The 23,887-nt window shown below is 34.3% G+C and overlaps 1 protein-coding gene and 1 pseudogene across 1 annotated transcript in view; one reads left to right on the top strand and one right to left on the bottom strand.

Annotated features, from left to right (window-relative positions):
- Positions 1-23,887, top strand: part of Atp2c1 (ATPase secretory pathway Ca2+ transporting 1) — a 129,731-nt gene that overhangs the window by 58,519 nt on the left and 47,325 nt on the right. The window contains exons 2-7 of the mRNA XM_047563250.1: positions 5,788-5,898; positions 7,703-7,819; positions 10,188-10,277; positions 12,462-12,497; positions 15,601-15,662; positions 16,067-16,175. Coding sequence (XP_047419206.1) covers positions 5,788-5,898; positions 7,703-7,819; positions 10,188-10,277; positions 12,462-12,497; positions 15,601-15,662; positions 16,067-16,175 — 525 coding nt within the window. The remainder of the gene's footprint in view (positions 1-5,787; positions 5,899-7,702; positions 7,820-10,187; positions 10,278-12,461; positions 12,498-15,600; positions 15,663-16,066; positions 16,176-23,887) is intronic.
- LOC124992475 (mortality factor 4-like protein 1) lies at positions 18,564-19,626 on the bottom strand (annotated as a pseudogene).

The raw sequence follows: 23,887 nt of genomic DNA, 5'->3' as shown, positions 1-23,887 counted from the left end.
CATTTTATTAGAACATTAATCCCATCATGAAGGCACCACCCTAATAACCATATTATCCCCTAAAGACTCCATCGCCAGATAGCATCACAGCAGGGATTAGGACTTGAGCATGAATTTTAGAGGGACATGGTCCCATCTGTAGCAACTCTTCTGAAATTCTGATCTGTGTCTATATTGCAAACTGATGGAAAGCAGTGTTTACACTCAAATATGAATGAATCATCTGGGGATCTTGGTAAAATACAAAATTGGGTTTAGTTGATCTCTGATGGGGTCTGATGCATATAGGACCCATATCTAAGTGAAATGGAGTTTAATGTGTATTTGTATGTATATATGAGTTTTGGTATGACCTGGCTCTCCAATTGAATTACTCACTTCTGTAGGGTGTAGCTTATGGACTGTGTGGTTGTGTGTGCAGTTTGTGGTCTGGTAAATGTTTGTTGTTTGCATGAGTTAAGTAGTAAAAAGTGTAGATTCTAATAAATGTAAAGCAACTGCGAGGAGACTAAGATAAACTTAAACTCAAGATTGTCTTTTCTTGTGCTGGAACTTGAACTCAGGTTAGGCAAGCCCTCCATTGATGAGCTACATCCCTGACTCTGAGCATATTTTTGAGGCCAGGTATGAGATAAGCATGTTTAAAAGCTGGGACCATAGATAGTGAACTTCTTTAACAATATGTGAAAGACATGACATCTCTTAAGATGATTTACTTTGAACTGAACTTGACATTTCTTTTTTATTTTATAATTCTCAAAATCAAAGCATAACTGAATTGTCCAAAGAATGTTAAGATGAGACAGTTCTTCATTTAATAGGGATTAAATGTTTGTTTAATAACATAAGAATAATATGTAATCGCTATCAAACTGTTCTCTATAGTAGCTGCATTGTTTAACAATCCTTCCTAGTGTGTGCAGATTCTCATTTTACCACATTTTTCTCCAGCGCTAGTTTTTAGTTTTTTTTTTTTTTACTTCAGTCATTGTAGTCAGTTTGAGAGTGGTATCTCCTTGTAGTTTTTATTTGCATTGTCCTATCTCTCATCTACATTATTAGTTTTTTTTTCTGTTAGATCATTCTAGTAAACATATACACTTGCTGTTATTCCATCTTAACACCAAAACTCTTTTAGAAAACAATTGTTGTGTTTGGAAAAAGTGATTCTTACAAAAAGGGAGCTGCAAATTAGAGACCTTTGCAACAATTACTTGTTTTTTCTTTAAGGTAAAGAATGGATGGGATCCAGGGAATTAAAACAGTAGATGGACACATCAGGAGCATGTCAAAGTTGTCTTCAGGAAACAGATCAACAATATATTTGCAAAATTCTGACAAAATATTTCTAACAAGTTAAGGATCATTACCCTCTCTTCTTTTTAAAAATTTGTTCTTTTTTTATATATGGCAGTAGAATGTATTTTGACATATCATACATACTTGGGGTATAACTTCCCTTTCTTCTGACTGTACGTGATGTGACGTTCTCTTGGTTATGTATTCATACATAAACATAGGAAAGTTGTGTTCGATTCATTCTACTGTCTTCCTTTCCCATCCTGCCCTTGCCCCCCATTCCCCCCTACCCAACCCTCCCTCTCTTCCCCCCTGTTCAATCCAGTGAACCTCCATACTCCCCACTACTCCTCACCCCCATTGTGAGTCAGCATCCACATATCAGAGAGACTGTCATTTTGTTTTCTGAGATTGGCTCATTTAACTTAGCCTGATAGTCTCTAGTTACATCCATTTACCAGCAAAGGCCATAATTTCATTCTTCATTAAGGCTGAGTAATATTGCATTGTGTGTATGTACCAACATTTCCTTTATCCATTCTTTTAGTGGAAGAGCATGACCTTTTGTTCAAATCATTTACTACACTGCAATAAACACCTTCAACTTTTGGATGTGCGTCTATCTACAAAATTCAGGGGTAGACTAATGCTAATGCCCACAAGAAAAAGACACAAAACCTGGCAACAAAATCCCTCATGAGAACAAAGATTTTTCAAGAAGTGCTTGGGTTGGAAAGTCTAGGAGATTCTAAAACATTAAATACAATGCTACATCAGAAACTCAGTTTGTGTTAATATATGGAATAGCAGGATTTAACATGTATGGCTTACCCCCATTTCTTTATTCTAAAGACAAAGTTAGCATTGCTGTGTATTAGCAACTACCAGTACACTGCTTTGTCCTTGAAGATCTGTCTTACTAGTCTGAAATGACCAAACCAAGGTTTTCCAACAAAGCTGAGAATACTGCTTCTGTTCAGGGATAAGATGCTACACACACACACACACCAAGTCTGTCAGCCCTTTGGAGTTATCTTCCAACTCTTTATTTTATGCTTCTATATCTTCTATATATGTTGTTCCACAATTTTGCTACCGTACAAAACAGTAACATCTCAACATATATGACCCTGTTCTTGATTACCCAGTAGTATTGCTTGGGTGCAGTAAGACAGAAGACTGAACGAGTGTACTCGTTGGGGATTACAAAGTAGAAAACATAAAAACAGATGTTGCCAGGAGGCAGTGGTGCATGTTTGTAATCCCAGCAACTCAGGAGACGACGGCAGGAGGATCGCAAGTTTGAGGCCAGTCTCAGCAATTTAGACCCTGTCTCAAAAAATAAAAAGGACTGGGGACATAAGTAGTAAAGCACCCTTGGGTTCAGTTCCTGGTACTCAAAGGCAGACAACCCCCAAACAAAACAAAAACTAAAAACCAAAACCCAAACTAACATAAATGTGGGGCTTTCACCAGAAAACGCAAGGATTCACTTTGTAAATCTATAGTGTAGTGGAGAGCTACTTGGCAGATCCACTCTGTTCAAGGTGTTATTCTCTGTTTAGGGTTATTCTTGAACCCTAAAGCAGGTCCAATGTTTTGTTTGTTTATTTTTTATTTTTTTCTTTTTGTGGTACTGGGGCTTGAAACCAGGAACACTTTGCCATTTAGTTGCATTTCCCCAGTCCTCATGATTGCACCTGGAATTGGTAGGCTTTCTTAGGAGAGAAATGGCCACTGCCACCCCATCAGAGGACAGCTACCATCTTGAGGCTCAGCACACCAACTGACAAGCTGTGCAAAGTATCTATAGATTCAAATAAAAAAGCCTTCCAGTTCATCATGAAACAAGTCCCATTCTTCAGAGATTCATAGGTCATTACCTGCACACAGTATAAAAAATGGTTGCAACTCAAAAATGTCTCTTTTTTTTAATTGTCAAAGGGTCTGCTGTTCTCTTTCCTCAGTGAACTCCCAGAAATGGTTGCTTTGGGCCAGTATCTGCTTGATGTTCCTACTTTGTGTGTCTGTCTCCTCTTGGTAAGCAGGCTTATAAAAGCAGTTCATCCATGTGGGCAGCTTTTGTGTCCATCATCCCCTACGTATCTTGTTGCTCATTACCTCCTTGTATTCATGGATAAATTTCTGCCGTTTTCTTCACTGTACTCACTTGGAATGACAAAGTTAGATGTGATCTGGCATTCTGTGCAGGACTTTATGATTTTGCTTTTCAGTTGCTTAGTACTCTTCCACTTATAAACACTCTTGCGGTGATAGGTGGGGTTATAGTTAGAGAGCATCTCAAAACAGCCCTTTGCATATATTTAGAGAGTTAACATTGTGTTCCCTTGGTGTCTTACACTTCATTACATGAAATAATCTTATTTCCTTTTTGAAAATTTTCAGCAGTTTTGGGTTCATGAAATACCTCTGAAGAATTTTATATAAAATATCGAATGTAGACCCTACCTATGTACCAGCTACCAAAAGAGTACTTGAAAATTTTATGAATAAGGCTCTTATACTGCATAGTTACCAGAGTTCGCAATTTCTCACCATCTTATTTTCCTTCCCCCCTCTCCTTTTGTGTGTGTGTGTGTATGAGTTAGAGACCTAACCGAGAGCCTTGCACATATTAGGCATACCCTCTTCCACTGAGCTATACTTCCAGTCAATATCTGAATGATAGAAAATATATTTTAATAGAAAAATTATTGTAAATCTGACTCACCTTGATTAGTGATTTAGTTCTGTGATGCTATTTATGCTATCAAGTATATACTAAAACTATTAAATAGTTCTTAGGAGAAAAGTAGCTATCAGATGAGCAGTTATTACTTGTGGGTCAAATGCTGTATTAGTGGACCTAATCTCCAGTAAGTTCCGTTTAGGCATTATTACCTTCATTTTACATGTGAATAAACTGATGTTCAGGAATCTTAGAGTACAAGATCTTTTATTAATCTCATTGTCACTGCAGGCAGTATAAACATTTGATCATTTTATTTGCTTTACAATCTTACAAGATGAAATGTGGTTTAATTCTCATTGTCATTACATTTTCCTGAGTATTTAACATAGAAATAGTTCAGTGAATTCTGCTGACTTAGCTTGTTTCATAGATTTGAAATAGGGCATTTCAGTGCCTCTAAACATGTGTACAACTTTTATAAAATTCCCAGTTTTTCTCTTGTCTTTCAATTTCTTAATTGTGTAAAAATATTTTGCAACAACATAATTTTAAGACCTTTCATTGAAAGAAAGGTAATCTTTAATTCCCTCAGTATTTTTAGTCATTAATATCTCCTTACTAAAAGTAGAAAAAAACTTGCTCTTTGTTTCAAGGTATTTAAAACATTCCACTTTGCTTTTTTTAAATAAATGAGATTAGGAAACTTCTATTTGGCTCCAGAAATTTGATCACCCTGAGGAAATACTCCCCCCCCCTTACTGCTTTTTGCATTAAATTGAAAGATTCTTTTTGCATATAGGCCTCTGTGCTGATACTCTAATAGAATGTTAAATTATTATTATTTGATATCATTTGTTGTCTTAAAGAAGTGTTACTTAAACATTTTTTGGAAGTACTTTATCATAAAGATGTTGATTATCTCAGTTTGAAAACCTTTCATCTGTAAGTGTGAAATATGGATCTGGATAGTAGGATGAGCACTTTAGTTTCAGCATTCTTTTAATCAAGTGGATGTGTGGCAACTGAGGTGTTTTTTCTCTAAAGTTTCAGTAGTGGAGAGTTTTTCCCCTTTCTCCAACTTACTGAAAACTTTTCATCTGTAAGATGTCTCAGCTTAGGACCAAAGACAAATCTGAATTGGGCATTTGTTTCTAGAATTCTATTAAACACTGTTGTATAGATATTTGCTAAGAAACCTGGTTGAATAGGTAATCTGGTTACTACTGTTTCTTGTGACTTACTCTACTCATTACCTCTTCACTAACCTGTGCATCCTCTGCTTGTCTGGTCTCTCATCTCATTTTTCTCCTAGTTTGGGAATAGCTCTTTAAGTCTGACTTGCTGTCATGTTGCTTTGAAGGAGTAGCTGGGTGTCCTTCCTGGGTGAAAAAGGGAAGAGCTGATAGAGGGGAGTAATTAAAATGGAGAAAGCTTAGCTGGTTCTTGTGCCTTGTGTTAAATGTAATGAGTTTAAAGGATTATGATTATGTGTAATCATCAGGATCTGAAGGATGGGACACCTGTTTTACTCTTTTATCTTGGTGGAGAAATAGCATCTTTTTAATGTGAAGATTTTGTTTTCTAGCTGGCACTGGTAGTTTAATTTTTGAAATATACTTTCAAGAAAAATAGGCTATGGTTAATATGAAGGTGTCTCTTAGGACTCAGTGCTCATTAGGCTGAGAATATTTTTCCACTGTGGAAAATGAGTTATTTTGGATTTTCATTTATTATTCTGGATTGCATTACACTTGTTTAGTATATTCAAATATTTTTCCTTTGGTTTTATTTCCTAGGTTGCACGTTTTCAAAAAATACCTAATGGTGAAAATGAGACAATGATTCCTGTATTGACATCAAAAAAAGCAAGTGAATTACCAGTCAGTGAAGTTGCAGGCATTCTTCAAGTAAGTGGTTGGTGGGAGAAAGGGAATAGGTAATGTGAAATCAGTCTTTTAGGCTTTATAAATCAGTACTGTTTAATAGAATATAGTTTTTCAATGATAGAAATAACTGTTTTGTGCTGACAACATAGTAGCTACAAGTTAAACATGACTGTTGAGCTTGAAATGTGGTTGAACTTGACTGAATTAACCATGACTGTATGACTTGAAATTTGACTCATGTGATGGAGAAACTGAATTTAATTCTATTTTAATATATATATTTTTAGTTATAGATAGACACAATACCTTTATTTTATTTATTTTTTTTATGTCCCTCACACATGCTAGGTGAGTGCTCTACCATTGAGCCACAATCCTAACCTGAATTTAATTCTTATGTATAGCTGTACCATGGCTAGTGGCTACCTGATTGGGCAGTGCAGCTCTAAATCACTAGCATTGCCAGAAACTACTATTGCTGTGTAAGCATTAGTTGGATTAGGAAAATAATCAATTTAATTAGTAACATAAGTAGTGTTAAGAGTTCATCTTTTTTTTACAAGGGTTTTCTAAGGTGAAGTAAAAGCTAAATGCAAGTACAGAGTTGCAAATAAAATTTATTTGCTTATATAATTTTTTTGTTTTCTAGTTTTAAAAAGCACATATGTTGATATATGAGAAAAGAATGTTTTTAACTTTTCCTTCTCAACATTCACACATTTTAAATGTGGCATTAAAAACATAGCTCTTTTTCTCCCCCCCAATAATAGGGATTTAACTCAGGGCCTTTGTACTCGCTAGGCAAGCATTGTGCACTGAGTTATAACCAGTCCTGCTATCCATTTTTTGAGTTTTTTGTTTGTTTATTTATATACTTTATTTTAAAACTACTTATTTTAAATATGTTTAAGTTTTGAAAGTCTCAATTATTGATCTCTATTATAAAGCTTCCTGACAGGGCAACTAGTTATTTTTGGGGGGCAGGTAATTTTCATTTTTAAATAATAGCTACCATAGAAAACATGACATAGTAACTGAAGGTTTTAGGTGGTGTTAGCATAGTTGGTATTTTAATGTCCCACAAATAAGTTCATCTTAATTACCTAGAATAATTTAAGAAAGCAGCCTAAAATAATTATATAATTCAAGAATAAAAAGAAATACTAACCTCAAGGTTTTGATAGGCTTGGAGAATGAGGCAGGCATTTACAACCTACTGAATATTCTTTTGGAAAAAGTAATTTTAGGAAACTAACATAAAAAAAAAAAAGCTGGTTAGAATGTAGTAGTATTTTGTATTCTCTTAAGTATTGTGGTTGGTTTGTGTTATCTCTTTTTCCCATAGAAAACCATGAGTTTGTTAAACTTCTATCTTGTTGCTTACATTTTTAAAACTACAGTGCTTGATTTTATTTTTTTAAATTTTTTTTAGTTGTCAATGGATCTTTTATTTTATTTATTTATATATGGTGCTGAGTATCAAACCCAGGGCCTCACACATGCCAAGCACTTCATCGCTGATCCACATCTCCAGCCCCAGTGGTTTTAAATGTACAGTTTGCCTTTTGACAAATGTGACTAACGCCACAATTAAACAGAACATTTTATCACTCTGAAAGGCTCCCACATGTCCCTTTGGAGTTAATCCTTATCTATGTATCACTGCTGGTCCCAGGTAACCACTGAGAAGCTTTCTGTAACCATACATTAGATTTCACAGTTATAAACTTTCTGTAGATGTGTTCATACACTGTGTAGTTTTTTGTTTTTCTTCTTCTGTTCTGTGCTAAGATTTTCAATAACTTTTATAAATAAAATTAAATAGGCTGATCTTCAGAATGGTCTAAACAAATGTGAAGTTAGTCATAGACGAGCCTTCCATGGCTGGAATGAGTTTGATATCAGTGAAGATGAACCACTATGGAAGAAGTATATTTCTCAGGTAACATACTTTAATTTCCTTCTGTGCTGTGTAATTTATGTGGACTTTTTTTTTTATGTAGCCGTTTACTTTTGTGAAGTTATTTATGGAGAAAGAAAATAAAGTTTTAAGAACATTTTTTTTCCCTAAAAATTTCCATGTTAGGGTTTACTGTTAGGTTGGGTTTCTGTAATTTTTAGTTAACTTTTAAAGGGCAATATTTTCTACACTATTAGATCACACAAAGATGATACTGTTGGCAGTAATTTCCTTTGTAGATGTTGAACATATACTTTTTAAATTATAGGAATGCTAAATATTTTTTAAAGCAATCATGGCCAGCTTAGAGAATTATTTAAATTCAATCATTTAAACTCCTAACTCCCTGGGTATAACTTTACATCTTAATTTCTTACCAACTGTATGATCTTCTTTAACCTCTCTTTATTATAAAATGGCAATAACCTAAGGAGATAGTAAGATTTTTTTTCTTGATAACGATTATGTTAGTGTAAAAACTTCAACTAGTAGGATTGGTTTGCTAAACAAATCAGTTCTTTTTAGTGAAGAAAATTTTGATTCCTTCTAACCAACAGATTCTCCCCCCATCCTCCCAGAAGGTTCTTTTAAAAAAGATTTATGTTTAACTTTTCTAAAGGATCTTCCTTAATAAAAAGCACAAATTTACCAATCTTAACTTTGTGAGTGAGTTTGTCTAAAGTAGCAAAATTGATATTTTAGGGATTGAAAGATCTTTGTGTATGTGTCTTATTTAATGGAATGTTTTTTACTGTACATCATTGTATAGTCATATGGTAAATATATTTCCATCTTATGTTAAACTTTAGAAAGTATTAACATAATTCACTGTGGAATACTTTGACTTATCAGTAAGGCAGTTTGATTGAATGGTTTTTATTTTTTCTTGATCCCATTACCAAAGTTAAAGTGCCTGTCTCTTGGGATTTCTGAAAATTAAACAGTGCCTATATTGTAGTTAAGCATAAATGACAATTATTAGAAAATATCAGTTGTTAATCACAAAGTACTATGTGACTCTTAACCCCTTTCAGAGAACACTGAATTTGTGATTCTGTCAACACCTGTCTGATGTCTGCAGCCTATCGAGTGGTGTGCTATGGCACAGCTTTTTTAGGGGGAAGAAAAGATCATGGACTTTGCTCTTAAAATGTGATGGTTAATAGCTAATATTTTGAATGGGGTTTTAGGGTTTACACAGTACCTTAATATACATTCTTAGTTAATCCTTATCACAAACTCCTGGATATAAGGTTCCATTTCACTAGGCGATGAATCTGGATGATGATTAAGTTGCCACACAGATGACAGGAACTGCACTGGGTTGTGGTTTGTCAGACCTTAACTATATTGAAGAGTTGTAGTTTTATTTTGTTAGAGAAGTGATACTCACCCCCCATCCCCTTACTCTCTGGATTCAATTAGGGATTGTTTTAAAAAATGCTGATGCCTGGATCCAGTGCCCAGAGATTCTAATTTAATTGGTCTGGTGAACCTGGGCATTACTGGCATTTGTTATAAGTTCCTCTTGTGATTCTCAAGTGAAATAGGATTGAAACAATAGCAATGGAGCTGTGGCTTCTGTGCTCAAAACTGTGACATCTCAGGCCTGGGACTTTTGCTGGGCAAGATTCTTTGTATCCCTTTTATTTTGTAACTTTAACAGTGATGTTTTACTTTAGCATAGGAAGAACTTTAAGGAGTGAAGTCTAACTGGAAGAATTTGGGGTGGCTCTGTGAGTTGGCCATTTAAATTCTGCCTGATTGGGCTGACCATGATGTATGGTCTTGTTTCTGTCAGATAAATACAAGAAAACTAGCTTTGAGGAAAGTCCTCATTTTCTTTTGTGGAGTGGATCTTAGTGTCTTTTCCTGGCCATCTCTGGGTTATTTCTGTGGCGTGTAGGTCAACCACAGCATTGTAATCTACACTAATTTACCTATTTGAGAATGTTTGAACCACATAATTAAGTGTTCTAATTTATATTTTTGCTAAATCTTCAGCTTAAAAAATCATATTCAGCCTTTTCTAGTTGCAGTAGAAATTCAGAATAGCTTTATTTATTCAATTAATATAGTACTAAAATACATGTATGCTATCAGAAATTGGGACATTCTTTGTTTAAATATTGATATTTTCTCTTACTGAAAAGGAGCCACTATGACGCTTTTATATATAGTTAAATACAGCTTCCTTCCTTTTATGGTCAATTGTAAAGATGTATAAAATAAACCAAATGTCTACTCTCATAATTTTCAAATCATGTCCTTATGATTTCTCTTTGCTGAGATAGAAAAGAACTGTCATTTGTGTAAAAACTGTTGAATTGCTATTTGTTTTTACTTCCAGTTTAAAAATCCCCTTATTATGCTGCTTCTGGCTTCTGCAGTCATCAGTATTTTAATGCATCAGTTTGATGATGCCGTCAGTATCACTGTGGTAAGAAAAAACACACTTTAATCTGTTGTATAAGTTTTTTTTTTTTTTTTTTTTTTCCTGGAAAGTGAATTGAGCAATGTGTTCAGGTATTTTAGTCAATATCCAAATCTACTTTTAGTTTTAGTAATCATTTTTGTTTATTTTTGAGATGGGCTCTGTGTTGTCCACGTTGTCCTTGAACTTGTGGGCTCAAGTGATCCTCCCATCTCAGCTTCCTGAGTTGGGATTACAGGCATGTGCCACTGTGCCTGGCAGTTGTAGTAATCTTGAGTATTATTCAAAGGTCTATGACTGGCACTCCTGAAAATTATTTAACAATCTGATGGTATATATGAAATAGCTCATAATAATTTTCCAGTTAAATTTAAATTCCTTTTACTCTCCAATTGAGAGTATTTTGACCAATTGTGAACTAATCCTGACCTTTGTAATTAAAAACATTCTTAACATTGCACGCTGTTTATTATGTACAATTTTATTATTTGCAGCTGGGTTATTCTAGTTTGATTAATTTTTTTCTTGCATCATATTTCATTGCAGTATAAAAGCTTAGTAAGTTCAAACATTCTTTAAAGCAAATGTGTTATGCTTAAGAATGTGGTAGATATTAATACAGAATTGTATTTCTTAAATTATTGCTTTTGGATACTCAGGAGTCCCTGAGTCTTGTTCCAGGGTTATGTGAGGTTGAAACTATTTTAATAACACTAAAGCATTATTTTTCTTTTTTCCTGTAGACTTTTGCACAAATCAATGTAAGGCTTCCAAATGGTGTTGGTAGTGATTGTTTCCTTTCATTGTGTCTCTTAAGAATGTTCTTGATAGAGCAGTAAAAATTAATTGTATTAAATCTTGACCCTTGACTATATGTTTTTTAAAATCTGTGTAATGAAGTGGGAAGTGTATATGAAACACTTTCATGTATTGAATTATGATGGTCAAAGGAGTGGACAATGTGAGGTAAACTAGTTTTTTTACTTGAAGGGATAATATTGCTAATGATAATGTTCAGGCTTTTGAGCAGTAATTAAGAGTTCTGATAAATTTTATTTACTACCTTGAGGTCTAAATAGCTTTCTAAGATATTAGACTAATAGAGCAGTGATTTCAACAAATGTGTTTTTTAAAAAACTATTATGAAAAGAGTCAACATTTAAAACATTTGAATGGTAAAAGTTTGATTGAAGTTGGGTGTGTTGGTGCATGCTTATAATCCTGGTGACTTGGAAGACTAAGGCAGGAGGATTGCAAGTTTGAGGCCAGCCTGGGCAACTTAGGCCCTGTCTCAAAACTAAGAAAGGTTAGTAATGGAACAGTATTAACAAGTGGTAGAGCTCTCCTGGGTTCAATCCTTAGGACTGCCTCTGCCCCCCCCCCCAAAAAAAAAAGAAAATTAATAATGCAAAATTGATCAGTGAATTTTAATATATAAGATTAAGAAAAGTTTCTTGATATGGTTCTAAATTCTACATTGCATATTACCTTAAAGTGGTACCGATCAAGTTTTAGGGTAGTAGCTAAGAAGACTAGTCATCTGGAAGAGCTGTTAAAGTACTCCTCTCTTTTCCAACTATTTTCTGAGACTTGATTTTTTTTTTCATATTTCATTTAAAAAATTCTCTCATTATGCTGCTTCTGCCTGAACAGTATATTGCAACAGATTGAATAATAGTTATCTATTAAGTCAGATATTAAATATAGAAAAATTTGGCCTGGAGTATAGTGGGTCAAGCATTTGCCTAGGATGTGCAGAGTCCATCACCACTGAATGAGTGAATAATCTGCCACTTCTCTTACAACTTTTTTAGAAAACACATTTTTCAGAAAAAAGTTGTGTTAACATAAAATGAGATTTTTATTTTTTAAACAAATTAATAAGTAGACAGTAATACAGAGTAATTGTAAAAGTCTTTAAAATAGGAAATAGAACCCACATAAACAAAAGCAGGTCCTCAATTTGTGAGAGCCTGAAGGGGTTCTAAGATCAAAAAGTTTGAGAAGCTTTCTTGGGGAATGGCAAGGCACTGTCTGATTGTTCCCCTTCAGTCTTCAAGGCAAAATTGTGATTTCTTTTCCATCTGACTTCAGTATTTATAATCTCTTATCTTGGGACTGCATATAGTCCATACCGATGTCTGATTTAAAAGGCTGTTTCTTTTTTTTTTTTTTTTTTTTTTTTTTTAGGCAATACTTATTGTCGTTACAGTTGCCTTTGTTCAGGTGAGTGAATAATCTATCTTGCCACCATAAAAATAATGTTAATTACTTAAAAAATTAAAGTGGTGTATGATGATATCTGTAGTTGTTGATGATGAAGATTCATGTCCAATAGTTCATTTTTTATATTTGATATAATTCAGGTGTAGAGAACTCTTCAAGGAAGTTCATGAGACTAAAGCATTGCTTTGGTACAGGTAGTGAGATGAAGAAAATCTGCTTTTCAGTTTATTAAGAATAATTGAAGCAGATGGGAACAAAAAAGCACAGTAATAGAAATATAATCCAGCAATAATTTAAAAAATTTTCTAATTAAAAAATTGGGTCATGGTTTATGGTTTTATAATACTCTTATGTTTTAGTACCTAAAAGAGCAAAGTCTAGATGAAACAAAGAGTACAAATATCATCTGAAGAAAATTCTATGGATTTCTGTGATTGATTCCTTGAGCAGAACAGTATACTTATTAATGAATTTATTTCCTGACCTTATTTTATTTGAGGCTTTTTTGGTAGTTAAAATGCTTCTAATACTGTTGGCAACCCTCCCCCTTTTAATATTCCATTCTTCAAGGGATATTCTGATTTGTATCAAACTTCTTACTCAGCATAGCTCTCGAAACATTAAAAGAAACACAATAAGGAACTCTTTTTAAAAACTATTATGAATAATGTAGAGAGGATATCAGGATTTTTATTAAAAAGTGTAGGCATAAACAAATGTAGTCTTGTTTTTATGTTTAAATATCTGCAACTTTTGTAGATTTTAGAACAACATTTCAGACTCTTGGTAATTCTCATATTTTTAGCTAAAATAGGGTTAATAAGACTAGAACAATTATGAAGAAATGTAATGCTATTGTATCATAGTGAATGCTGTTTTGATTCCTAATGCTGTATTTTGAATGATTGTGATTATCCTCACATCTACAGTTTATTCCCTGGGTGTTTCCTGTTACTGTCCTACTCTCTTAAGATAATCTCTAATATAGTAAGTTATTTGTTTTATAATATCTTAGCATAGAGAGGTAGTTGGAATCAGATTATTTGCAAGTTTGTGAATTCCATTATGCCATTCATTTGGGGAGAATCTTCTTGCTTAGAATAGATGTGTGTTGCATTGGGACAGATGGAGCTGATTAGTCTAGCATAGGTCATTCCAGTCTAGGCATCTTTTAGGCAGCTATTCATTTGGCCAAGTGAGTGGTATGACTCATTGTGCCAGTAACTGGAACCCCCTTGCATCTTTATAATGTGTTGGATGTATGAAATGCCCTTCTTCAGAAGAATTCCTGCAAATATTATCACTGTGTATAGAAGACCTCCTCCTGTACTCTTTGGCAAATAAAAAGCCCCTACCCTCAAAATACCCCACAAAATTGCAGTTAAACATAATTTACACAGAGATAGTATGTTTTGTACTTTAAATGCAGTGGTTAAAACTGACTGCTAAATATTTTATGATGGGTTCACTTGATAGGAATTTCAAAAAAAGGCCAAAACATTACAAAAAGCACAGTTTCTAATTGTTCGATCTGTTACACATATGTAACTCCTTTCCCCCAAATACCTTTGAACCCAACAAAAAATTCAATATACAGAAATTAAAAGTACTTTCTCACAAGATTCTATTTACATTCAGTCAAACCTGCCATAATGCTTTGACAGAAAACTCCTTATCAAAATTATATAACAAAACTTAATGTTTTATCATTGTAGTATTTTTACCTGTGCTTAGGAAAAGAGTGCCTTTTACATTCTTTTTATATCTATGCCTGCCTTTCCATCTCTTTCTGATCCCAACTCCCCACACTGTTATATTCCTTCTTGGCCATACAAATGACTTGTTTTGTATAGTAATATAATTATACTGTCTTAAAATAACTTTGAAAAAAATAAAGATTGGTAGCTTCTGTGTGATTTATTATTGGTATCTAAGATTGGTGTTTTCTGACCTTTTATGGAAATTTTGGTTAAAATTTCCAAATTCTTTTTTTTTTTTTTTTTTTTTTTTGTATCTGGGATTGAACTCAGGGGCACTCCACCACTGAGCCACATCCCCAGCCCTATTTTGTATTTTATTTTGAGTCAGGGTCTTACTGAATTGCTTAGCACCTCGCTTTTTCTGAGACTAGTTTTGAACTTGAGATCCTCCCATCTCAGCCTCCATAGCTGCTGGAATTACAGGCACGTGCCACTGTGTCCAGCAAAGTTTCCAAATTCTTTACCATCCTTGGTGTATGGAGGTGGGACTTGTAATTTTCATAGAGCTTTGAATTTTTATTTTAAGTAGTTTGTGATGAGTGTTAAATTATGGCTAGTACCAGCGCTGGAGCCACTTTAAAATGTTCCTCACCTTTTGTTCCTGCTATTATCCCTCTCCCCTTAAACATTGTGTCAAAAGATTGGTGTGCTTAGTGCGTACAAAAGGCCAAGTGTTTCATGAAGGAAGAGTGCTAATGGAAACATGGGCTAAATAATAGTGACAGGAAGGCTGCCTCTGACCCTCAGCTATGGGTTATGTGGATGGAAAAAGTCGAAACATTACAGGGTTAGGGCTCCTGAGAATTTTCCCTTTCATATGATTCAGGGAGTTGGGAAGAGAGTGTCATTGTTAGGTCAGTCACATCTCTCTCCTTGTTTGTCCTCTGTTCTTTCTAAACAAACTTTTTATTTAAACCAGTGCAGTTAGCATGTGCATATGTTAATGTTACGTGTAGATCTTGTGACTTCTTCGGTTGTATACCAAGTGTAAAATTATTTTAATTGTAAGACTCATTGATCTTAATTTTTGATGATTCTTTGGACACACAAATCAGTTTTCAATTTCTTCTAAATAACCTTAGTCTTACCCCCAGAATATTAAAATGTAAAATTGGCAGTATTTAGTTATCAGAATTGTTTGATTGGTATAATTTAACCTTTTAAAATATGGGACATTTTAAAGGAATATAAGCACCAGTCAAGTAAAAGATAAGAATTGGGAAAAATTTTAAAATCAACTATTGAGATATTTAAGTCTAAATGGAATTATATATATAGATACATACATATTTGCATTAACTGTTTTATTACTATTAAGTCCTCTTTTTGTTTTTTTTAAATAGGAATATCGTTCAGAAAAATCTCTTGAAGAATTGAGTAAACTGGTGCCACCAGAATGCCATTGGTATGAACCTTTTTCTGAAAGGGTGTGAAATGAGTGTGACTAGTACAATATCCATTGCAGCCCCTGCTTTGTCTGAACATAAGGGAGAAACAATTAAATGATGTGAAAAATTCTTGCTTTGATCAGTGTAGCCAAATTGAACTGTTTAAAGTTCTAATTTTGATATTCTTGAGACATGGCTGAATTCGGCAGATTTTGTGTGTATGTATGTGTAATTCGGCAGATTTTGTGTGTATGTGCCAAGCACTGTTCTGAGCATTTTTCACATTTCACCTTTGAACGACTAGTCAGTTTTCCCAATGGTTTTTCTATTGTCAGAGCATTTTATTAATAAGAGCACAAAAACGTAAGTGGCTTGACTTTTTTTTCCCTAAATTCATGGTTGTTTCTGTTTCATGTTACAGTGTGCGTGAAGGAAAATTAGAGCATACACTTGCCCGTGACTTGGTTCCAGGTGATACGGTTTGCCTTTCTGTTGGGGACAGAGTTCCTGCTGATTTACGCTTGTTTGAGGTAAGTTTGAGGATGTATTTGTGAGGAGTGAAAATAGTGGGTATCAAAGGATAAAAATTAGCATTTTTAAGGATTAACACATCATTGTTTTCAAAAAATTGGTGTTCTAGTTTAAATAGTGACAAGACAAAAGTAAACATTTTTTTTCCCTTAAAATATATCTGTCTCTCCTACACTTTATTTGAGGCATGTATGCATTTAGCAAATAAGTATATATTTATGAAAACCTGTATTTTAGGCATTGTGGGAGACAAAAAGAGATATGATAGGACTCTTGTGATTAGGGAGCTTACTGTATGTGTATGCAAATTACTTATAAAATAAGTTAGAACTTAGTAATTAACAAAAGTTCGAAAAATAGTGTCTGGAAATTTAGGGAAAGGAGAGGTATTTTTCTCTTTTAGTTGTAAAGAATGGCTTAGACAACATGGCTTTGGCAGTGACAAAGAGTAGAACTAAACAGAGATAGGAGAGTGGAGCAGCTTTATTCAGATCTCTGTGAGCATTTCAGTGCAGATGCTCTGACCATTTCATTGGAAGTGCTCTTTGATTACAGCGGGATTATATCTTGACTAACTCATCTTAAGTTAGTAACATTGTTAGTTACAAATGAATTGAATACAGTTGACCTACCATCATAGCTTATGCAACACAGTACCCTGGTTGTTTACTTTGGTAATTGCATGGCTGTTTGGGGAGCTGTCACTTGCTGCTGCATAGCATTGCAAGAGAGGTGTTTTTTTTTTTTTTTTTTTTTTTTTTTTTTTTTGAGGTGGGAAATTGAACCCAGGGTTGCTTAAACACTGAACCACATCCCCATCCCTTTTTTATATTTTATTTAGAGATAGGGTCTCACTGAGTTGCTTAGTACCTTGATAAGTTGCCAAGGCTGGTTTTGAACTCAAGGATCCTCTTCCCAAGCTGCTGGAATTACAGGCATGCACCACCAACCTGGCTGCAAGAGAGTTTCTAATTGCATATTGCTAACATAGGCAAAGGTCAAAATTCAGAAGATGAAGCATGGTTTCTACTGAACTTGCCTTGTTTTGCTTTCTCACTTTAATAGAGTTGCACTGGGGCATTGCCTCTCAGCTCTCAATGTGCATAGGAATCCACTGGGTTCTACTATGGCAGATCTGGGAGGGGGTCTGAGATTCTGCATACATACCTAACATTCCCAAAGTGCTGGTCCATTTACCTATTAAACAAACAAACAAACAAACAAAAACCTCAGCATTATAGAAATAAAATTCTAACATACAATTTACACATTTGAAGTGTACCATTTGATAGTTTTTAGTATATTCCGAGATGTTTATCCTTTATCTCAATGTAATTGTAAAGCATTTTATCACTCCCTAAAGAAGATCCTTACCTTTTAGCATTCAGTCTGTGTTTTCCCCACCCCTGGTAGCCACCAGTATTTTTGCCATTAAAATACATTTGCCCTATTCTGGAAATTTCACGTAGTCATACAACAAGTAGTCTTTGGTGTGTGACTTTTTTCACTTAACAAAAAGTTTTCAGGTACTTAATTCAGGTACTTAATTGCTTCTTTTTTATCTATATATTTGTCTGTTATATGGATATACACATAGTGGGTTTATTTCATTTGTATTTGCAAAAAAGATGAAAATACAGTGGTAACTTGCAGGGATGGGGAGGGAGTTCTGTTCTTCTGTTGTTTTCTGTTTGTGATAGTCTCTTACCCTTGGATGATAAATTCCAAAACTCCCAGTGAATGCCTGAAATTGTAGATAGTACTGAACCCTATACCATGTTTTTTCCTGGCAAATTTAATGTCCTTTTCTTTTTTTTTTTTTTGAAATTTAAAGAAAAAATTTATTGAAGATTTGAAAAACAATTCCTAAAAGATTGACTTTTCCAGAAAACTGTAGTTACACAATGCATTGTGTCTATCATGTTAAAACGTGCATAAGACATAAATACAAAAACCATGAAACAAGCCACCATTCTTCAACAATTTGAGCAAAGATATAATGCCTAAGGAACAACATGGATGACTTGCGAAGGATGGGCTCTTTATTTTATTTATTTATTTATTTTTTTTGCGGTGCTGGGGATTGAACTCAGGACCTTGTACTTGCAAGGCAAGCACTCTGCCAACTGAGCTATCTCCCCAGCCCTGGGCTCTTTATTAATGGGCTCTTTATTAATGGCTCATTGTGAAGGATGGGCACCATTAAAAAAAAAAGGAGCAAAAATGGATGAATGTGTTCAGTTATATACACTGAATTGAACCTTTGGCACTAGGAATCAGAGCATTTTGTCATATAGCATTAACACATATTATAAAAGTATGTAGTGTCAAAGGAGTAGAACCACCAGCGTTCAAAAGCAGCTTTGTCAACTAGACAAACAAACACTCTACAGCCTGTCTCTCTGTTGTCCATCATTGAATACACTGGTAGCAACTTTGAAATGAAATTTAAAAAAAAAAGGAAAGGAAAAGGGAGCAGTGACCCCTTTTATTTTCTCTGTTTAAATTCAAACAGAAAACAAACATTAATTCTGTTATACACTAACATCTTCAATGTACATCATTTGTATAAGAGAAGGACTAAGAACAAAAATGTGTTTACAGAGATGCAAACACAAGTGAGCGAACAGCGCCTCCTCACACTGCTTTCCAATGGTATTCAGGAGGGGCCACTTCATAATCGCTGGCACTAAACAAAGTTGCAGAGTTCTTTACCAGGTATTTGAGGAAATCGTGAAGATAATTCAGTAATAAAGCAAGGCTCTTCTCATCCAGAGGAGTATAGGCCAACATTGCTCCAATTCGCACAAATAATCTCAGTAAATGTGGTGCTCCATTCACCTGGGACATGGGTGCATCAGGATGATCTGCAAGGATTTCAGCATACTGTGGTCTCTCAAATTTGTAGAGCAGTTGAGTGCCCAAAATTACTTTGAAGTACTCTTTTATTCTTGCCACAACTTCATTAAAGGCATACTCCTTATTATCTGTGTTTCCTCGAGATTTCTTGAAATTTGCATAATCCTCTAGAATAGAATCCACATTCTTCTTGGCAGGAAGATAAAACAGCTGTTTTTGTCTGGTAATTAAGTCCCAGTCGTCAACAAGCCATGGTTTTAGTTCTTCAGGAATCTTTACTTTAACCTCAACTCTGTTCATAAATGTTTGTTCATTTTCAACAGTAGGATCTACCCGGGCCCTTTTCTTCCGGGGAGACTGAGGTGTGTCTCACTGGTACTGCCACCATCTCCATTTCCAGGTGTTTTCTGTTTGTTCTTTTTTTTTTTTTTTCTTCACTTCAACATTTGTCTGTTGCAGACCAGATGTCTTCTTTCTGGAGCAGCCCTCTCATCTTCCCCCTGCATACTGCTCCCGATTGGCTTTTGGAGTTCTCACTGTTTCTGCAGATTGGTGTCCATGTACTTGAGTACTCTGCTCTCTGGAACCCATTCATCCCAATTTTTATTCCAACCACTGTAATGTATAATGTCCTTTATGGCAACTTTAACACATTTTGCTTCATAAAGGAGAGGCCCATGAAAGCACAGTTCTCGCTCACCCTCCTGGAATTTCGCTTAATGCCCTTTTCATATCTAAGCGCTTGTCAAGTATTGTGGTTATAACTTTTGCAGTTTGAGGTGTAACAGCAAAATTATCATGAATTTTTTTCTCCCTTAATTTCACAGATAGAAAATTAGTTCTTATCATAGGTCTTAGCAACCTTACCATAGTATTATTAAGTTGAGAACTTCCATCTTTTTCCTTAAAGGAAACACTCTTTGACTTTGGCATGTCCGAATTCCTCTTTTTGTACTTTGGGGTCCTTAATGGGTGGTTAGCACACAGAGTGTGGCTATATTAGACAAAGGATGATTCTCATCCTGGGCGAGAACAAGATTTCCTCACCCTACTATGAATGCTGTATAATTTAAATTTTACCTATTGTTTATTTCTGAACCTCTCTATTTAATATTTTTGGATTTTTGTTGACCATAGGTAACTGAAACTTTGGGAAGCAAAACTGTAGATAAGTGGGAGCTACTAGTTCCTCAGCTCCTCCACTCTGTCCCCCCTTTTTGTGTTTGATTGATTTCCTTTTTAAATGTACATTTTTCATTCCTCGGTTCCTTTTCCATGACAGTTTTTACTTATTTTCTTAGTGATTACCATGAGGATTACAATTAACTTCCTAAAATTGTAAGTCTAGTTTAAATTGATACCAGATTTAATTACATACCTAAACTTTGTTCCTCTATAGCTATCCTCCTCTACCTTTACATTAGTGTTGTAAATTACATATTTCCACATTGTGTCCATTAACGTAGATTTATAAGTATTATATGTGTTTACTTCTTCTTCATAGAGGAAGCAAACGAGGAACTATACACTCAAAATATAGAAATCCTAATTTCATAGGATGTGTTCACCTACATAATTACTTTTACTGGAAATCGCATTAATTGGATTTCAATTACTTTCTCTTCTTTTCAGTCCAAAGGACTCTCTTTAAGCTTTTCTTATGAGTTGGGCCTTCTATTGATGAATTTTCTTAGCTTCTGTTTTTCTTCATTTCTCCTTCATTTTGAAGACCAGTGTTGCCAGATACAAAATTCTCCTTGGGCATTTGTTTTTTTTTCTGTGCACTTTTTAATAGTTCACTCTGTTGCTGCTGTTTTCCATGGTTTTGATAAGAAGCAAGCTGTTAATCTTATTGAGATTCCCTTATATGTGATAACAGTTGCTTCCTTTGCTGTTTTCAAGATTGTTTCTCAGCAGTTTGATTTTGGCTCTCAGTTTAGAATCCTTGAGTTTGTCCATTTGGAGTTTATCCACCCTACTTGGTTGTACAGATTCATGTCTTTCATCACCTTTAGATAGTTTTTAACCCTTAAATCTTCAGTTATTCTTTCCACCCTTTCTCTTGTTTCCTTCTGGTACTCCCATAATGTGTGTGTTGTTAAATGTTTGATAGTGTCCCATAGGTCCCTAAGGGTCTGCTTTTTTTTAAACTTTCCTTTTCATTCTGCCTTTCAGACTGTTGAATTTCAATTGTCGTGTCTTCTAGCTTGCTGATTTTTTTCTATTGAACCCCTCTAGTGAATGGTTCATTTTATTATACTTTTCAGCTCCAGTATTCTAATTGTTTCCTTTTCATAATTACTCTATATCAATGTTCTCTATTTCATGAATTGGTTTCCTGGTTTTTCCTTTAGCTCTGTTTTTCTTTAGCATATTTAAGACAGTTGACTTTTCTAGAAGTTGAAATGTCTGGCCTTCCTGAGAAATGCTTTCTCTCAGTTTATTTTTTCTTCTGAATGAGGCATCTTTCCTAATTTCTTGTGTTTTTTGTTGAAAACCGGGTGTTTTGATTATTACAGCATTAGAACTCCGAACATCAGATTTTCCTTCTTCCCTCCAGTTTTCCTTGTTAAATAAATACAGGCCTTTAAATTTTTGACATCTTGGTAAAGTTGAATTTGTGTGCTTCATTCAGAAAGTTAGCAATTTATGCATTTACCATGGAATGAAATAGATTTCATGTATTTTCAATAATTTATAACACTTGGTTGGTTGGACTTTCTTTGACTTTTCTAAGTACTCATGAAGGATTTTTAATTGCATTTTTCCTTCATCTGAATAATCGTAAGAGGAACCTTAATTTTTAAGAGCAGAGTAAGAAATTATATCAAATTTGTAGGCAGCTACAGATAAATACAGGGAAAAAAAATCGATTTCTAATTTTCTTTTTTTTTTTTTTGTTCTATTGTGGTGCTGGGATTGGACCCTAGGGTGTTGAACCCAGGGCATGATGCATGTTAAGCACTGCAGCGCTACTGAGCTACATTCCCAACTCTCTAGTTTGCTTTTGAATGGTTTGTCTCTAATTCTAGGCCAGAGAGGTGATTGCATTAGCAGTGTACTGTATTATTGTTATTTAGTTTAAGAATTTATTTGTGACTGTCAGTTGCTCCATATTAACCTTAAATTATTTTAAACAGTCCCTTTCTGTCTTTTCAGGAAACCTTTATGACTGGCATTTACTTTCTTTCTCCCTGCTGTTGACTTTCTAATTGTGAATTTTTTTAGTCATTTTTATTGGGTAGGTGTTCAGTATTCAGGTTGTAGATTATATATATGCACCTTGATTCTTATTTATATTCTGATTTTTGTACTCTTCAATACTTAGTTCACACCTCTGCCAGAATGTTTGAGGAATAATGAAAGTTCAAATCAGTTTTTCTCTTCAAAACAGCTCTTCTGAAGGTTTAATGTTTACACTTGGCTAGGAGAGTAGGGCTGGTTAGGTCTTTGATTTCATTTTAGCCTACCTTTCCTTCACATGCATGCAATGGATAAATAATTCTAATATCTTTCTTCTTAGACGAATTAAATTGTGATTTTGTTAAACTTAATAGACTTACCTACTTTACTAAATATAACCTTCCTCCCACTTTTCCTAGGAACTGCTCGCCGTAAAAACTTTTATAATCACTGTTAAGAGAGAATAACTTAGAAAATGTTCTTGTTCAACGGACAATTGAAATCTTTGCAGTTTGGAACACTGTATGATTTAGAAAAATTTCATTATTTATGTTTTTGATAATTTGAGTTTATTTATTTATAATTAGATAGGAAAACAATAAGGCTCTGAAGCCCCCTTTTCTGTCATTTGTTTTATCTAGATAAGACTGATTGCTCTTGTGCTAAAAAGATCTGTTTTCTTTTCTGTAGAAAAGTCTGATTTAACTGAAATTTTTTACTGTTATATGGCTGTGGTTCTGCTAAGGCTGAAGCTAAAGAGCTAGGTCATTAATAGGGCCAATAAAGCCAAGCTATTCCCTCTCTTTTTATAGAAGTGAAGTTATGTTTATATTCTTTCTTTCTGAAGGCAGTTACCTTATATTAATGTTTATCCATGCTTAAGATTTGCAGTATTTAAAATAAAATATCTTCAAAGGGAAAAATGAATTTTACCTTTCTAAAGAAAGATTCCTTAGATACATACATTTGTTTGTTTTTAAATATTAGCCAGTCTCTAATTAAGGTCTCAGAAAATTACATGCAATTCTTACTGTTGTAACAAACATTAAAGAGTTTACTAAAGTGAACCTTGCTGACTTCTCTTTTTTTAAATTTTTTTTTTATTTTTACAGACTGCATTTTGATTCATTGTACACAAATGGGGTACACCTTTTCCTTTCTGTGGTTGTACATGATGTAGATTCACACCATTCGTGTAATCATACATAGAGTAATGATGTCTCATTCCATCATCTTTCATAACCCCACCCATCCCCCCTCTTATTTCCCTCTACATAATCCAAAATTCCTCCATTCTTCTCTTACTCCCCACCTCCATTATGTATCATCATGCACTTATCAGAGAAAACATTTGGCCTTTGGTTTTCTGGGAGTGGCTTATTTCACTTAGCATAATGTTCTCCAATTCCAACCATTTACCTGCAAATGCTATAGTTTTATTCTTCTTTATGGCTGAATAATATTCCATTGTGTATATATACTACAGTTTCTTTATCATTCATCTACTGAAGAGCATCTAGGTTGGTTCCGCAATCTAGCTATTGTGAATTGAGCTGCTATAAATATTGATGTGACTGTGTTACTGTAGTATGCTGATTTTAAGTCTTTTGGGTACAAATCGAGGAGTGGAATAACTAGGTCAAAAGGTGGGTCCATTCCAAGTTTTCTG

The sequence above is a fragment of the Sciurus carolinensis genome, chromosome 9, assembly GCF_902686445.1.
Source record: "Sciurus carolinensis chromosome 9, mSciCar1.2, whole genome shotgun sequence".
Classification (NCBI taxonomy): Eukaryota; Metazoa; Chordata; class Mammalia; order Rodentia; family Sciuridae; genus Sciurus; species Sciurus carolinensis.
Note: the sequence above shows the minus strand (reverse complement) of the source record. Positions and strands in the feature narration are given on the sequence as shown.